The sequence below is a fragment of the Bombyx mori genome, chromosome 17 (assembly GCF_030269925.1).
Source record: "Bombyx mori chromosome 17, ASM3026992v2".
Lineage (NCBI taxonomy): Eukaryota > Metazoa > Arthropoda > Insecta > Lepidoptera > Bombycidae > Bombyx > Bombyx mori.
This window is the reverse complement of record NC_085123.1, coordinates 13339259-13358086: the sequence shown is the minus strand read 5'-3', so window position 1 is coordinate 13358086 and position 18828 is coordinate 13339259. Positions and strand designations below refer to the sequence as shown.

The 18828-nt window shown below is 37.6% G+C and overlaps 1 protein-coding gene across 1 annotated transcript in view; it reads right to left on the bottom strand.

The window, feature by feature from the left end:
- Positions 1-385: 385 nt before the first annotated feature.
- Positions 386-18828, bottom strand: part of LOC101746355 (unconventional myosin-XV) — a 139262-nt gene continuing 120819 nt past the window's right edge. The window contains exons 24-32 of the mRNA XM_038017028.2: positions 10441-10699; positions 9137-9291; positions 8303-8441; positions 7693-7821; positions 5945-6169; positions 4670-4948; positions 3160-3342; positions 2236-2389; positions 386-1606 (exon numbers count right to left, since the gene is read on the bottom strand). Coding sequence (XP_037872956.2) covers positions 1593-1606; positions 2236-2389; positions 3160-3342; positions 4670-4948; positions 5945-6169; positions 7693-7821; positions 8303-8441; positions 9137-9291; positions 10441-10699 — 1537 coding nt within the window. The 3' untranslated portion in view covers positions 386-1592. The remainder of the gene's footprint in view (positions 1607-2235; positions 2390-3159; positions 3343-4669; positions 4949-5944; positions 6170-7692; positions 7822-8302; positions 8442-9136; positions 9292-10440; positions 10700-18828) is intronic.

Here is an 18828-nt window from a genome sequence, read left to right as displayed (position 1 = left end):
ATTGGATCGTATGCGACCATCTCCAGGACTTCCATAGACTGATATCATACTTCTTCCTAGCAAAGGGGAGGCTTTTTATTTCTATCTTCAGTATTGCTGTGTGGGTTCACGATCTAGTTATTTATTTATTTTTTTATTTTTTTATTGCCTTTGTAGGCAGACGAGCATACGACCCACCTGATGGTGAGTGGTTACCGACGCCCATGGACTTCAGCAATGCCAGGGGCAGAGCCAAGCCGCTGCCTACCGCTAAAAATGTAGTTTGCCTGGTTATTTTAATTGTAGGTGTGTCTTCATGTCGATTTCGGGTGGCTGTATAAACGAAGAAATCGTTTGCCCGTTTAAGCAAAAAAAACTCAACATAAGTAGCAGAAATAAAAGGCACTTATTAAATTATATATTTTTATTGGTATCTACAATATATGTTCGTACAATGATTTTCTTTTAAATATATTACAAATTTAATGTTTATAATAGTATTTCGATAATATGACTCCGACCTAGTTTGGCCCCTAAATATATTAATATTAATTCCATAAAGTACAGTTATTCTCGATAAGTTTGATTCCTTATAATTTATAATGAGAGTCCGAATTGGTTGGTGCTTAAACAATCTATGGAGCGGATTTAATAGATAATTTAAGAAGATCTTTAGTATGAATAAATTGAAAAAAAAAACATTCAATGTTGCCAGTGCCAAAAATCTAAAATTGAACTATCATAATTGTTAATGGAATCAAATTTATCGCAGTTAACTATTTTCAATTTCAATAAATGTATCAGGAGCATCGCTCTTGGCCAACTACCGAAATTTACGTAAATAATTGTTACATATTTTTAATACTAATTTATTATTCAATGATTAGGTACCTGCACATAACTGTTTTTGATCAATTCGAATAAATTAAAAATGTCCTCGGAAGTTCTAATACTATTAAGAACATAATATGAATTCCGATATACAAAAACATTTTAAAGTTCAGGCGATCAACACGGTTATATATTTATTTTTAAATTCATTTTGGTGCAAGTAAAAAAACGGGATTTTTTCAATTATTCTCATTGTTACTATAAAAATTATATAAATAAACGTATTGAGCTTCAAAATGAGTGTTTTTTTCACAAACTCAAAATGACATCACACCCGACTATAATTCACAAGGTGATAGTTAATTTTATTAACAAAAATAATATTTCAGTAACATATTATAAAATGTAAATAAGTAAAATGGAATGGACTACATAAATTCATTTAATAATATAACTACTTCTCTTAACGAATCTAAAGAATTATCGACTAAAATGAAAATAGAAGATATTTTCGACTATTATTGCGTTTTTTTTTCTCAATTTTTTTAAAAATGAAATCTCAGTCTTGTAAGACTGAATTAAAAACGCAAAGGGTTTGTGCCCAGAAATCCTATTGTCATTTCAATCAAATTTAACATAATTAAAGTTATTCTAATTATATCAGATCTTTATCGGACGGAATGTTTTATTATGAGGTATAGATGTGCGTGTGTACATTTAAAAAAAATTCTCATGTACACCGAACACTAGATCCATTCAAAGTTTCGTCACGATGCTCCCTCTCACGAATTGAATGCTGAAACAAAAGATTGGATTATAAGTGACGTAAAAATTTATGTTTGATTTCTACATTTCCTTAGCCTAAATAAGGTAACGTGCCATTTCTGTCAGAGCTATTTTTAACGTGAACCAATTATGCGTTCGAATTTCGAAGGAAATTTAGCAAAGAGATAATACTAGTTTTACTTGGCCGGCAATGGAAAGGCGCCCTTTGGGCATCAATTTCATAGACAAACTGAGGATTAGTGATGTAGGTTGTGATCATGCCCGCTTTTAAAATGACTAAACTGTGGCATGTATTATAGAATTTTAATTTTTTTATCGCTTAGATGGATGGAAGAGCTCACGGCCCATCTGGTGTTAAGTGGTTACCTGGCCCATAGACATTTACAGCGTAAATGACGCCACCCACCTTGAGATATGAGCTCTAAGGTTTACGTTTAAGCCCAAACGCATTATTGCTTCACGGTAGAAATAGGTAGGGTGGTGGTACCTACCCGTGCGGACTCACAAGACGTCCTACCACCATAAATGAAAAGGATTTTGTGTGAAAGGATCGAAAAAGAAATGAGGCACGTTTTAAGATCACTAAGCTGATAGAGGTCATTTTGAATATAGAATAGTTGGTGTTTTTGTTAACCGTACCCGGCGAATGTCTGTGGTCTCGTTGCAGAGCGATGTACTGCCGGACGAGGCGGGCCACCTCGTGCGCCTGCTCCGCCTGCAGCCGGGTCACGCGCTGCTGCAGCAACGAGCCGCACTTCACGTCCAGGAACAGTGTGCCGTCCTCCGAGCGGACCTGGGGGGCAGTCACAAGGGTAAACAGTGCGACAGTAAGCACGCTGCCTTACATTCAGCTTCCTTTTTATATACTTTTTGAAGTGAAATTTCTTTAGAATCGTTGTGATTTCAAACTCGATGAAACGAAAAAATAAGTCCATAGAGACACAAACACATAAATGTATAGGATTCAGGCGGCGAGAGAATGAGATAGAGCACATTATACGTGAAGTTAAAATATCAATTCAGAGGGCGCTACCTCATACTATAAAAGATGATTAACAATTATTATTTTTTATTGCTTAGATGGGTGGACGAGCTCACAGCCCGCCTGGTGTTAAGCGGTTACTGGAGTCCATGGACAACGTAAATGCCGCCACCCACCTTGAGATATAAGTTCTATGGTCTCAGAATAGTTACAACGGGTGCCCCACCTTTAAACCGAAACGCATTACTGCTTCACGGCAGAAATAGGCAGGGTGGTGGTACCCACCCGCGCGGACTCACAAGAGGTCCTACCACCAGTAATTACGCAAATTATAATTTTGCGGATTTTATTTTTATTACACGATGTTATTCCTTCACCGTGGAAGTCAATCGTGAACAATTGTTGAGTACGTATTTCATTAGAAAAATTAGTATCCGCCTGAGATTCGAACACCAATTCGCTCATCACGTATGCACCGGGCGTCTTATCTTTTAGGCCACGACGACTTTAAACCTACATGTTTAGGGTTTCAAAAGAATCTTGTGAGTGACGATTGGTGTCGCGTGTTGCGTAGGTCTCACCTTCCTGGTGGAGATGAGCTCCGCGTAGGGCCAGTGCGTGTCGGTCTCGTGCGTGTGCGGGTGCAGCAGGTGCACGCCGCGCCGGTTGAGCGCCAGCACGTGCTCGCGCCACTCGCCCGCCGCGCCCGCCACGCGACGCACCGCGAAGAACGACGACCCGAACAGCGCCCAGCGGGACAACACCTGAAGCGGAACAACTTCACGTGGTCACAAGGTCACAAGCATAGATAACACAACTATACAAAAAAAAAACGTTTTTTGTCCTAGCGTTTATACTAGGTTTTTCCGGTTAATTATTCACAAAAACGAAAATAAAATATCTTTTTTTGGTATAAAGTTTGCTTTTGTGATAGTTATAGTAATAATCTTTCAATTTTTTTTTAATAAATTTTAATTAATTTTAATACTTTATAAAAAAATCGCGCTATGAGAGTGGGGTGTTTACGTTTAAACAATGCCACTAGATGGCACTCGAGTCATAAACAACGATTAGGTGTTTTGTACAAGCCCAGAAAAACTTAAAATGAGACGAAAGTGTAAATACGATGCTGATGCATTTTGTTTCATATGTGGTTAATATATTAAAGTTCAAAAGCAAACTGTTTCATGCCATGTATTTTTTTTCGTCTAATTACGATCTAAAATATCGAAATTTTATGCTTTGCAATCAAAGTCATATTTGGTGTTGACCCCTGTAATCTATATATTAATACGTGAAGGAAAAACTTTGTATCCCTTTTTACGAAAATTGCGCGGACGGAGGAGTATGAAATTTCCCACACTTATAGAGAATATAGAGGAGTGCAGAATATTAATATTTTATTAAATTATGCATAAAAAATGCATTAAATCGATAAAAAAAACTTTACGCACACTACTACTATGTATTTGACATACACACAAGCATGCATACTATTTGTTTATTGTCAAACTTTTCTTATTGCTATAGTCTGTGGTCAAATTGAGAATAGATTAATATTGTAGACTTTTTGGCGGGAACGCGAGGAGTGAAGTTGTGTGATTTGTTTTATTTTGTCTATTTAGTGTTTCTTCAGGTTTAAATGTGTAATAATGGTGGTTTATTAACTGTTTAATATCTGTGAAAGTGCACAAATGTGGGAAAATGAAACAAAGCTGCTGGACGTAACTTCTCGGGTTCCTCCAAAAAGTCCACTGAAAAAATCTCAGTAAATGACCACCATTTTACTGCGATTATATTTCATCCCATATCATTTCATTTCATTAAATTTCATCCCAGTTGATTAATGTCTCGAATTAATCATCTTCATTTCATTTCACTCCATATTATCATTTTTCATAAAATTAAGAATATAAAGTAAAATAAGACATGACTTAAATGTCTTAGTTACCAGGTCATAAAATCTCTTAAAAAAAAAAAAGATTAATATTGTTTGTCTTTATTAATATTTCTAAGTGGTGTTAGCGAAATTTCAAAGTTTTGAATTTAAAATTGTGTATTGATTTTGTAATACATTGCGCATTTCCTCACCTGTAAGACTTTGGATTTGGCGGCTGCCGGTGTGAGGGCCCTGGTGTGGGGCCATTCACTGGCCACCCACGAAGCCCATTTGGCTGGTCTCGGTTCTCTGAGCGCCAACAATGGTTTCGGCAGTAAGAACTTGAGGTCTCTAGGTGCGGGAGGTTCGGCCAGTCCTGCGGCGCGGTGCAGCAGCGAGGCCACCAGGGCGGCGTCGCGCAGGACGCCTGACGGTGGAGCCTGGCCGCCGGGCAGGACGAGCAGGAGACCTTCGAGGTAGTCAGGGGCCACCTGGAAACACAAATCATTGAAATTATTTTAACTTTTTGGCAGGAACGCGAAGAGCGAAGTTGTGTGATTTGTTTAATTTTGTCTTCTTCAGGTTTAAATGTGTAATAACGGTGGTTTATTAACTGTTTAGTATCTGTGAAAATGCACAAATGTGGTAAAATGAAACAAAGCCACTGAACGTAATTTCTTGGGATCCTCCAAAAAGTCCATTGAAAAAGTCTCAGTAAATGATCACCTTTTTCTGACATTATTTTTCATCCCATATCATCTCATCTCATTTAATTTAATTTCGTTTTCATTTCATTTTATTTCATGCCATTTTTCATATTAATCAACTTCATTTCATTTCATAATATAATTTATCATATAAAAAAAAATCAATAAAATTAAAATAAGACTTAGTTACCAGGTCATAAAATCCCTTAAATCAATATTATTTTGTGTCAATGGGCAACAAGGTGCGAAAATATCAAAACAATATTTATGGGAATCTCCTTTAAAACGAAATACCGTTCGTTACAGAGAGAGAGAGAGAGAAAAGAAAACCTGCCAAGAGAAGTAGGGTTTAATCTGAATGAACATTATCTTTAAATACGTTATTGGTGTTGTAGGTATAACGATGATGGGAAGATCTTCCACAGAGCGGGTGATATTGCTCGGTAGACCGACGGTCCAAATGTTGTTGTCTGGAACTTGTATAGATGCGAACTTATCTTGAAAATGTCGTCAGGCATCTGTTTTTTTTTCCTACCCATTCTAGTAACCTCGATGGGTTATTCTAGATTCACCGAGCTAGTTAGTGGGTGAGCTCACGGGGCTCAAACTGGGAGTGTTGCTAACATTGGCCCTAGCAAGAGTGGTATCTGTCAAATATCTTGCGTTGTATAATGGCTACCCGGCACGGTGTCAATGACCGCAGTAGAGTCGTTAGTGTGTGCGCGCGCGTGTGTTTGTGTGTGTGTGCGTACGTGCGTGTGTGCGTGTGTGTGTACGTACCTGGTTGAAGAGCACCTCGGTGTAGAGTGGCGGCGCGTCGTTCCGCAGCGGCGCGTGCCACACTGAGCGGCAGAAGATGAGGTAGAAGGGGTGGTGCGCGCGCTGCAGCTCCGTGGTGACGTCGAGCACGTACTCGTCGCCGGCCAGCGGCATGGTGAGCGCGTCGCCCGCCACGATGCAGTACAGCGAGAACTCGGCGCGCTCCCACTCCGTGCTCACGCCGATCTGACGGCACAAAGGGAATCAGTCACGCGCATCCAGCCGGTCTACTGTACAGCGTAGGTACTAAGCATTTGTATCTTTATCATGTACGGGCACAAAAAAAATAATCCCTACCACTTTGTCTTCTTTTTATTTTACTTTGTTTTGTAGCTATAGTCCAGTCGCGGAGCAGGAAGTATTTCGTACGTTAACTTAGGGATGATCGATATTAGAAAAATATCGATGTTAACATACATCGATAACAAAACATCGATATTTTCCAGATAAACATCGATGAATATCTAACATCCCTTTTTTTTTTTTTTTTTTTTCGGGCCGAGGGCCGAACCTCCTACGAGGTCCCCGCGCCTAGGGAGCGCGCGGGGTATGTGAGACTCAACGATCTGCAGGTGTTGAGAGCAGATCGCGGGCCCAAGGATTTTAGGGCCCACCCACTAAACGACTCCCCTGCACTCTTACACCCGACGTCCGATCTCCGTCCGGGGTCAGAACCCGTTCAGAGTAGGGGGGTTCCCGCGGTCAACACTACAACCAGACACGCGGCGCCACCCCGAAGACGCCCGACCGACGGGTCGTCGAGGCGATAGTCGACGACCAACGACGTCGGTCTCCGCGGTACGGCGGCCCTACCAGGCCGCCCGGGCGGTGCCGCTGGTGTTCCGGGATACCCCGCTGGGCCAGAACCAGCCTGCCGGGTCGGAACGCGATACACCGCCGACCGGGTTGCTCTTCAACAGTATGTTCGGCGACGACAGCGACGACGAAAATGCGGACCGCATCGCAGTCCGCAGCCGCCGACGCGCCGTCCCGTCCTCCTGGTGCCAGCGCGCTAGAGTGACGGTAGCGTGCGGCGCAGCCTCAACCCCCTTAGGTCGCCCCGTGACCATCACCGGGAGGAGACTGTCTCCTCATAGGGGCTGGAGCTGGACAAACGCCCTCCTCCGAACCCCGGCTCGACGGCGGCGGTACGGCGCCGAGAGGGAATATCTAACATCCCTACGTTAACCTGCTATTACGCACAAATGCAATGACCGCCGTCCTCAGGGATTGTAAACCCTTTACCTGAGACTGTAAGGTTGGACTGCAAGGAAACTTGAAGATTTAAGAATGTTCTTAACAAAAATGGAGTACATATTAATAAATTGGTTCACGTCAATATAATGAAATTTTTTAAATAAACTAAATAACTCATCCTAGCCTTAGCAAGTGTTTGTTACTGTGAGAAGAATTTCTTGGGGGGCATTGGGTGTTCTATTTTACCCAAAGCGGGCGGTTCACGACAAAGTTTGAGACACACTGAATTCCAGTGTTCATTTTCGATACGAAACCGTGTCGTCCGTTGCTCATCAGTGTTTTAAGCCCACTGACTTTCTCGCCGGATCTTCTCAGTGGGTCGCATTTCCGATCCAGTGGTAGATTCTGAGCTTGCTACTTGCTTGTGAGCTCACCTACTTGTTAAGGTTACGCTGAAATGGTCTCTCAAGACCATCAGCTTAGGTGGGGGAAAAAAAGCGTTGTATAGTTACCAGTTCGCAGAGTTCGTTGACGATGTCCTGCACGACGGTGGCGCAGCGCGTGTTGACGACGCGCTCGGCGCCGCCCGGCAGCCGGTACAGCTGGCGGCGCGCGGACCGACCCGCCGACACCGCCGTCACCTGACACCACCAGCCACATGCTCAATGACCTTTTAACGACTACTAGGGTCTACTACTCTATCGGTTCCTAAGCTAATATGTATTCGACAACTCGCCACATCCTTAATGACCGTTTAACGACTACTAATTCTATCAGGAAAGCCGTAAAGCATTCGAAACGACAAAAATAATATAATGACAATAAAAAATGCGAAATTAGTTCTCGACGAGTGAATTAACCCATAGACAGAGCCACTGAGTTTCTCGCCGGATCTTCTCAGTGGGTCGCGTTTCCGATCCCGTGGTAGATTCTGCGAAGCACTGCTCTTGCTAGGGCCAGTGATAGGCAACACATTCGGTTTGAGCCCCGTGAGTTCATCTACCCGTCAAGGAAAAGCTGATATAGCCTCTCAAGGCTATCAACCTTAACCGTAAATGGATTTTTATAATTATTTCTACGACGAAAATCGAAATGAAAGTACTATAATAAAAGTGTAGTTACCTCTTCGACACTGGGCACGTTCTTCCTGCCTCCGCAGCGGAGGGTCTTCCTCAAGTTGGCGAGGCAGACGGCGGCCGTGCCCTGACACGGTCGCCGCCGGTCTGACGCGGCTGCCGACAGGTATTCCACCAGGAACGGCCTGGAACGATTGTTGGAGTATATAGTACAAATAAATAATAGTTTAAAAAAACTAACAAAATACGCTTTTCTAGAAAATCCAACTAAAAAATAGAAAATAAATTTTAATAAATTTGAATTAAAAATGATTTTATTGTAAAAAAAAAGCGTATTTTGTTAGTTTTTTAAACTATTATTTATTTTTCATTTTTTAGTTGAATTTAAATTTCTTCAATTTTTTTTTCAAATTTTTAAAAATATTGTATTGTCATCAGTCCGTTACAAACATACATATGTCTGAAGCTAATAAAAGCGCATTAAAAAGATATGGAGCAAATTAAATAATTTTTTATTTTTTATAAATGTTAATTTTTTGCCTATCTATCTGCCAATAGGGCTGTTCTGGCTTCAATAAGCAAGAGCAGTGCTTCGCTGAATTTTCCACCGGATCCGAATCGCGACCCACTGAGAAGATCCGGCGAGATACTGAGTGGATTGTGTCTGTGAGTTAAGTTGTGTCGAACGCATACAACGGGTCTAACGAGAACGGTAGTGCTTGTAGGGTCTAAAAGCACCGCGAGGATCCCAAAGGGCATGTTTAGGGCGACGACTAGTGTTCGTTGTCTGGCTCGGGAATGTAATTTGAAATGGCCATGATAAGATGGTTATCGTGTCTCGTTTTCTGAAAGATGTCCTACAAAACAATTACATAATTACCTGAGCGTATCTGAGCATGTGAAATAGGCAGCGAGAATGGACATCAGCCTCCAGGCTCGCTGGCAGGAGTCGGGGGCCTGAGACCGGTTCGATGTGGTCTGCTTCATCAGCTGGCAGTACACCTCGTCACGGAGTTCGGGCACTGAGTGACAATGCTGTACGACAAACAAAGATCTGGACTTTATCACAATTAAACATTTATCTACTAAATTGTGTCACACGAATTCCGGTCTACGCATTTTTTGTTCAGTGTGCTTGGTGCGAGTTTTTTAACGTTCTCGATAGCGTAAAAGTTAAGTCAAATTTGTATGGAGTTGGAATGTTTGCCTATGTTTGCCACTAGGGGCACTGTTCGAGCTGCATACAAATTACAGGTAACTTTTACGCTATCGAGAACGTTAAAAAACTCGCACTAAGCACACTGTAAATATATGTATGTTAATATAAAATTGAAATTAGCATTGGATCTAAATTAAGTATTAGTAGTTTTATTTTTCTAACTGGAAAGGCAAAGGTACCATACAGCCTAATCTTAAAATTATTATTTTTCTAAAAAATTATAATATTATGGAGTGTAATTAAATTAAGATGATTAATTTGAGACATTAATCAATTGAGATAAAATTAAATGAAATGAGATGAAATGATATGGCATGAAATATAATCTTAGTAAAATTGTGGTTATTTACTAAGACTTTTTGGAGGATCCTGAGAAGTTACGTCCAGCGGCTTTGTTTTATTTTCCTACGTTTGTGCACTTTGGATTTAAATTAATTCAGAGCGAAACTAATAGTGAATAGAGTTAAAAGTTTTTAGTTCAATTCAGAAATTTGGTAGCGGTATGCAAACGGTGTTATCTACAGTAACTTGATCTATGTAAATATTCTATTAACGTTAGTTCGGAATAACTTTCTTCTTTTATATTTAGACAATGATGTTAAAATCTGTTTTATAACTTTTGCATTTCGCTAATTTGAATATCTATATATATAAAAATGAATTGCTGTTAGTTACTCTAGCTAAAACTCGAGAACGGCTGAACCGATTTGGCTAATTTTGGTCTTGAATTATTTGTGGAAGTCCAGAGAAGGTTTAAAAGGTAGATAAAAATAAAAATGCTCGGAATTAAATAAAAATAACAATTTTGTTTTCCCTTTGATGTGTCCCGCGTCGGGCGGATTCCTTTTGTTTGTTTTAAGTTTATTTTATACAAAAGTTTAGGTCTTTTATTTATCGATTGAGGCACTACGAAGTCTGCCGGGTCAGTTAGTCTATAATAAAATAGCGTAACAATCGAAACTGACCATTAGGACCGTGTAAACACATTTAACTTCGGTCAGGTCCTGGTGCGTGGTTCGTTCGTTCGGTTGCAGGTCTCCGCAGTACGCTCTGACGCAGGTGAAGCACTCCAGGGCGGGCGAGGCGAGGGCGGGGGGGAGGCGGAGCAGCGGCGCCCGCAGACCCGTCGCCTGCCATTTCACGACGTCGGTCTGCGCTTTCCAAGTCCACTCGTTGCGTTTCGCTTTGCTCTTTAGTGACGAGTCCGCTTTCAGGATTTCGAGTCTGCGGATACAATAAGGAATATAAAAATTTTCTATTCAAGTCGGCTTCTAAAGTCGCTGTGGTCATCCGAATATTGTCTTTTATGTTTCAGTCAATCAATTTTATTACTGGTTGTAGGACCTTTCGGGTGGGTATCACCACCCTGCCTATTTCTGCCGTGAAGCAGTAATGCGTTTCGGCTTGAAGGCTGGGGCAGCCGTTGTAACTTACTTGAGACCTTAGAACTTATATCTCAAGGTGGGTGGCGCATTTACGTTGTGGATGTCTATGTAACCACTTAACATCAGGTGGGCTGTGAGCTCGTCCACCCATCTAAACAATAAAAAAAAACAAGTAGCAAGCTCAGAATTTACCACCGGATCGGAAATGCGACCCACTGAGAAGATATATCAAACGGTCAATATAAACGGAGACTCCTTTTTTTTCTACCTATGCTTATAGCCTCCAGAGACTATTTCACCTTCGCCCTAGCGTGTAGGCGAGCCCACGGGGCTCAAGCCTCATTAATTTACTCATCGAGCCCTTCGTCGCAAGCGACGGGTTCGGCGAGAAAAGTGAACGGGAGAGACAATAGTGGCGTCCAGTTTTCATTAGAAAAAAAGTCAATCACGTTTTGTGAATTTTCTCATTTTGGGGATAAATTACTTAAATTTAACATTGCTAATTACAGCTGTAAATTACGTTCCCGATCTATCACGCAAAATTGGAGACGATGGCTCTCCTGTAAAGTTATAAAAATGTCGCTTAAACCAAATAGCCTTTCACACCTCGATTATAATAGATTTTTTTATTGTAGTCCAATAATAAACTTACGCAATTGGTTAGTGATATTTAAATAGCTTTCGACTTATTTTTATTTTATTTCCACTTCTGGAAAATTAGCATTACAATATTATTGTTTTTTTTTTATTTATTTTTTTATTGCTAGATGTGTGGACAAGCTCACAGTCCACCTGGTGTTAAGTGGTTACTGGAGCCCATAGACATCTACGACGTAAATGCGCCACCCACCTTGAGATATAAGTTCTAAGGTCTCAAGAAGTATAGTTACAACGGCTGCCCCACCCTTCAAACCGAAACGCATTACTGCTTCACGGCAGAAATATGCAGGGCGGTGGTACCTACCCGCGCGGACTCACAAGAGGTCCTACCACCAGCAATTAATTTAAGTAAATCATTGTTTATTTTAAGTAAATCACACTTTAATTACACTTTACGCAATAATCTGAAATTCTTTATCGATGGTTCCTTCCGAAACGCAACACTTTCTAAAAACTACATTCTTACTTTCCTTTAATTAGCATTATTGTTAATTTTTGAGGTCAAATATTTCTTGTCAACTGCAGGCCGCGTAATAATTTGTAATACACATTCACGTTCTTCAGCCATTTCAAGTTTCGATTTTATTTGAAAATGTAGTATTTAGTGGTGTTTTAATCTATATACTAACACATACGTGAAGCAAACACTTTGTAGCCCTTTTTACGAAAATTGCGCGGGACGAGACGGGGGGGGGGGGTATGAAAATTTTCCATACTTATAGATCATATGGAGAAGAAGTGCAGAATGTTAATTTTTTTTAAATTTTAAATCAATAAAAAAAACATTACTCACACTACCACGTATTTGACACAATACATACTCGTTTATTCTTATATGTATAAACTGTGTTTATTGTCAAACTTTTGTTATTTCTTAAAGTGTGGTCAAATTGAGAATACTAGAGGTCCCGCAGTAGTCGAAATTCGACTATAATTAATTGGAATTGTAAGTTTGTACACTATTATGGTTGTATTTTATACAAATTTCGCCAAGACTACACTAAAAAAAATATTAACAAAGACAAACAATATTTAATCTATTCTCAATTTGACAACAGACATCAAGAACAAAAGTTTGACAATAAATAGTATGCATGCGTGTGTGCGTCAAATACATGGTATGTAGTGTGTGTAATGTTTTTTTATTGCTTTAATGTACCTTTTATGCATTATTTAAAAAAAAGTATTAGCATTGTGCACTTCTTCTCTATATTCTCTATAAGTGTGGAAAATTTCATACTCCTCCGTCCGCGCAATTTTCGTAAAAAGGGATACAAACTTTTTGCTTCACGTATTAATTGAGAATATATTAATATTGTTTGTATAGAAGTATAATAAATATAGTCTTCGACAACAGAACCATAATAATGTTCAAACTTATAATTTCAATTAATTGTTTTGCAGAAACGGAGTTCCGTGCTGATACCCTCCGTTTGATGGCGGGTATAGTCACCGATAGTAGCGAAAGGGTTAAAGAGACGCAGAATTTTTTAAGAAACTTTAACTTCTATGAACACGTATTTTGTTAGGTGTTCGAAACGACACGACAAAATAAATACGAGGTCAAACAGTGTTTTTAATCATATCGAAGTCTTTATATGTTACTCTAGTGAATGACTTTGAACTTATGAACCTCGGAGCGTTTGAAACGGTCTAGGACGCCCGGTTCAGTAACTAGCGGTTATTAGGACGGTTTGGATACTCAGTCCGGTAGGTGTAGATCCTATCTGTTTCTCGGACAAACTTGTCGTTTTCATTTCGTATGATAATAATTTTATAGAAAAAAATGCATGTGGGTTACGATTTCAATGTAAACATATCATTAATATGTGGGTTTTTCTGGTATGTGTTTCAAATTAAGTGGATAATAGTTTTATATTTAATAAATAAAAAAAAATGTGTTCTTTATTTTGTATGATTAAATGCTTTTTTAAAAACAATATTTTTAATCTACATACAATTATGTAGCATATCGGCCCGATAACTATTTAGTGAATATTCCAATGCAAAGTTAATCGAACGTCATAAGCTACTGAATAAATAAATAACTTATTACGGAAAGTTGCGTTAAAATCAAACATGGCGCTCATTGTGCGCGGCCATTATAAACAAATTGAAGTATCTAACTAGGTGTTGCCATTATTATTAATGTTAAAAATTTTGAGGTTACGAAACGCGGATGAGTCTGCTGCGTTTTGTTGCGCAATTAAACATTTGTGAGAAAGAGGACAGAACATTTTACATATTTAAGTTATTCAGATTAAATTTTGTAATACATGGTTTCGAAAGAAAAACGCCTACTGTTACGTACGATTTGCCACTTCAACATAGCCCAGTCATATTAGGGCTTTCACCTCGGAATGAAAGATAATAAGCTGCAAATTGGTATGAACCTTTGTTTTGTCATTCTAAATGTTGTCTCAAAAGTCACAATCGTTATCGTGTCCGCGTCTCAAGATATTCAAGGTCAAAGGTCACAAAAATCGGTTTTTCGCGAATATCTGGCTTCCTATCGGTTAAATGAGATTTGCATTTATTATAAAAGTTGTAGGCTATAAAATTCCCTACAACTTTTGTTTAAACTTTTTTTTCATACGACTAACCGTTTTGAAGGTAGAGCGCGAAGAGTGCACATCGTACAGTCATATACGGCCTAATGCAAGGTCAAGCGTGAGTTATGGTTATCAGTACGTTATAAAGTCAATTATTTACTTGGAAATTATAATTATTAAACAATGCCTATTATTTATGTACTAACTATTAATTATTTATATTTAATTAAAGTAAGTAACTTGATTATTTATATATAATTATTCATATTTAACTATTTAAGTATAAAATATTATTAATTCTGGATTATATATTTTAGTTTTATTTTAAGTTAAAATGATAGTAAGAGTATATATTTTACACATATTTTTATTTATTATTAAATACGGCATAATATACATTTATCAAAATGTGAGTTCAAATATCAAAAGTATCTTTGTTGATTTTAATTGTAATGAAATTGGAAATGGAAGCTAATTATCTTCTTCTTCTTCGTTGTCTTCTTCTTCTTGTCGCTCAAAAATGTTCGATTCATTGTCATCATCCTCATTATCTGTCATGTTCATCTCCAAACCTTCGAGAATATCGGGATCATATGTATTTTCTTCATCGGGATTACTTGGATACAGTGAAGCGTTGAGGCAAGCTTGTCCGTTGCACTGGCCGTAAGCTAAAGAACATTGTAGCCCTGATTTTCTGCATCCACAGCGGGAACCACAACCATTTTTGCAATTGCAAAATATTACGTTTAGTAGTTCGGCTGGTGCTGGAGGTAATAACGTTCGTATGGGCTCCAGGATTTCATTTTCAAGCATCCAGCCCCATTCTTGAGGTTCTAAGTCCTTCCCTAACCACGTTTGAATCTGTATAATCGTATATGACTGTACGATGTGCACTCTTCGCGCTCTACCTTCAAAACGGTTAGTCGTATGAAAAAAAAGTTTAAACAAAAGTTGTAGGGAATTTTATAGCCTACAACTTTTATAATAAATGCAAATCTCATTTAACCGATAGGAAGCCAGATATTCGCGAAAAACCGATTTTTGTGACCTTTGACCTTGAATATCTTGAGACGCGGACACGATAACGATTGTGACTTTTGAGACAACATTTAGAATGACAAAACAAAGGTTCATACCAATTTGCAGCTTATTATCTTTCATTCCGAGGTTGACCCCTTTTTTTACCTAATATGACTGGGCTAACAAGAAAAATCCTGTTTACAGTTATAAATCAATAGATACTTATTAATTTTGTGAATGCAATATTAAGATGAAGGCTTTTGATAACAACTAACAACGTAATAATGTCATACCTTGACCGTATTTAGTGGAATATGTGTTATGTTTATGTGTTATTAGAATAATGTTTACGTGAATAATTTTTAAGAAGGAACATGTTTTGTAATAGAACTCTTGGTAGCTTACTTAAGCTGTTTTTAGCTAATAATTTAATATGTAAGGCTCGATTTCTCAAATACTACTAAAATATTGCAGCGGAGTTAATTTCGAGATCTTTGACTTATCCTTAGTCCAATTACGTCTGAAAAGCGTAGTCCGAGAGCAAAAGAGGTTTTAACATTTGCATAATTTATTATTTATGGTGGTAGGACCTCTTGTGAGTCCGCGCGGGTAGATACCTGCCTATTTCTGCCGTGAAGCAGTAATGCGTTTCGGTTTGAAGGGTGGGGCAGTCGTTGTAACTATACTGAGATCTTAGAACTTATATCTCAAGGTGGGAGACGTTGTAGATGTCCATGGGCTCCAGTAACCACTTAACACCAGGTGGGCTGTGAGATCGTCCACCCATGTAAGCAATAAAAAAAAATGTGTGCGTGTACTAGTGTACACACGTAAGAAGTGAAACTTGTTTATGGCCTTATTTTTCGAAAAATGATCTACATGCAACTTTCTAGAAATTGGTTAAATAAAGTTAAATTAGATAAAGTTTAAACAAAAGGATTTTATTATCATAGACATGAATACAAATAATACAATTATTTCACTTTACCTTTTTGCTACTAAGATTATTACAGCATTTCATTAATTGTAATAGAATTATTACTATCATTGTCATTGTCATTATATATTTTTGTAATTAATGGCTTATGGTAACTGAAATATGAAATATATGGTTTACATTCCACGAAATTTGTTTATGGCCTTATTTTTCGAAAAATGATCTACATGCAACTTTCTAGAAATTGGTTAAATAAAGTTAAATTAGATAAAGTTTAAACAAAAGGATTTTATTATCATAGACATGAATACAAATAATACAATTATTTCACTTTACCTTTTTGCTACTAAGATTATTACAGCATTTCATTAATTGTAATAGAATTATTACTATCATTGTCATTGTCATTATATATTTTTGTAATTAATGGCTTATGGTAACTGAAATATGAAATATATGGTTTACATTCCACGAAATTTAGTGACCGAGTAAAAACTCCATCAATTGTAGTGCCAGATCTTGTTGTTGACGTTTGAGGACTGTTTTTCATGGATAAATTCAATTTATCTTTCAGAAATTCAACTAGCTTCAAAGAATTTTCCGATGCAAAATTTACATTAAAATCTCCACTTAAAATCATCGGTATTTTATAATTATTGTTACCGAGTAAAGAGGCACCTTCACTTGTGTACGGCAACAATGAATGGTGAAGAAAAAGATGGCGCGTAACGGAAAAATGTGACGCGTAACCGAAAAATGTGACGGTAAATTTTTTTCCAACGCCGATAAAGAAGTTTCACTTCAAAAATGTATTATTTTTAATATTATGTTTTTTTTTTTCGATACCAAACTACACGGTGCGGTAGATACAAAGTTTCTAAATTCGAAATTTCCTACACGCCTACCCAAATCAAGGAAACATCACGTTCGCGATGTAATGGTATCCGTGCGAGTCGATAACCGTTTGTGTAATGATTCCGGCGTGACTGCCGTGCGTAACCATCTAGATTATAACAGAGCCTAACACACTTGTTATACATGAGTCGTCTATTATCAAAGGCGGCAATCTGACTTTTGGACAATGATTGGTAAATCAGAAAAACGAATTATTGACTTTGTATTCCATTGGCAGTCACAAAACTCTTCGGAACGACATCTTAGATAAATAACAGGTTAACTATTAACCTTTATTTAATGCAGGTTTTGAACCGTATTCTTTGAAGGAGACGATTATATTCAAATAAATCTGTATTGACATATCAATAAAAAATTTTTGTCCAAATGTACAGATTGCCGCCTTTGATAATAGACGACTCACATACAGTAATTAATCAGGATTTTGCTGTACCAAACCTAATACGCTTGTGAAAACTGACAATGAAAATTTGTTTTTGTTTAAATTACACAGGTTGTATTGAAGCAGTTTCAAAATTCCTTAAATATTAATATTTTTCGGGTTGTTGACGAAAAACTAAATATAATTTTTTTTTTCATCTTCTTTTGTTAATAAGAATTGCAATTTTTGCCTGCACCAAAATCCTTCAAAAATATTTTTCTAGAGGTGATTCCGAATCCAATGAGCTATCGCTCATATTTTTAGGACCTTTATCTCTATTTTTCACGTTTTTGAACTTGTTGATTAGACTAATTGCGTGCATGCGTAATACGTATCTAAAGTAAGTTTTAGTATGCTTATTAATAACGTTGATATATTGCCATATCATTTAAGAGAACTTTAAGATTACGGAAACAACTTTAACTATTTCCCCTTTGTTAACATATACTAAATCAAGAATTTAAATTATAAAATCTAATTTTAATGTTAGCATAATTAAAAACATCTAGTTGCGATCTCCTTTGCATGATAAAACCACAACTGACTTTATTAGGCCAGATTTCTAAATATTTTTTGTCCTCGTAAGGAAGCTGTCAATGAATGTTTAATTAATTGATTGTACTTTCTATTTGGATCGATTTTTAACGACTGAATCGCTACTTAGGTACTATTTTTAAGCATGGCAATTTTAGGTAAGTAACCATCGTTTATCGCAATGGGATAAAAAAAAATTATATCACCGTTAAACTAATCTATGTTTTATCATGTCATTTCATGCGTTCGTAGGTACAAATCACTATTTGTACATGTTTTGATTCGCACCAAAATAGAATTCGATTTCAAAATTAATTCTAATTTTATAGTGAAAGTAATGCGAAGAAAGAGCAAGGCACAGAAATTTCGTTCACAATGCCTAACTTGTGTTAAATACGTTCACACTTCGTTTTGTAATAAATGTGTACGTACGTACCGGAAATGCGGAAACTAGTGTCGGGAAACGTGAATACGGGAAAGTACTATATAATCGTTAAGAATATTATTGTTTTGTTACGATATTACTTTATTATATTACAGTTAATTGCAACGTATCATGTCTTTTATAATTTAAATCTTAGTCCGTAGAAGGTAGAGTTTAATTTTGGAAATATTGTTATATTTTCAATTAACAGTAGTATTTTTGATCGAATATTTTAGGGACAAGGAGTTTTAAACTAAATTCGGTATTACAGAGGCTTAGCTATGCCCGATGGGCCGTATGCGCGTCTGGTTAGAATAGCAATAAAAAAAATGCCAAAATGACTGTGTTCATATTTATGTATTTTAGTTATGCTTGACGTTATAAATAACATGAAATAAGGTTTCGCTCAAGAGTAGATAATTAGGTTAAAGGATCTAAATGATAATTATCCGTATGTTCTATACAGCTATTGTCTCATCAGAAAGTACCTATATGCCTTAGAGTA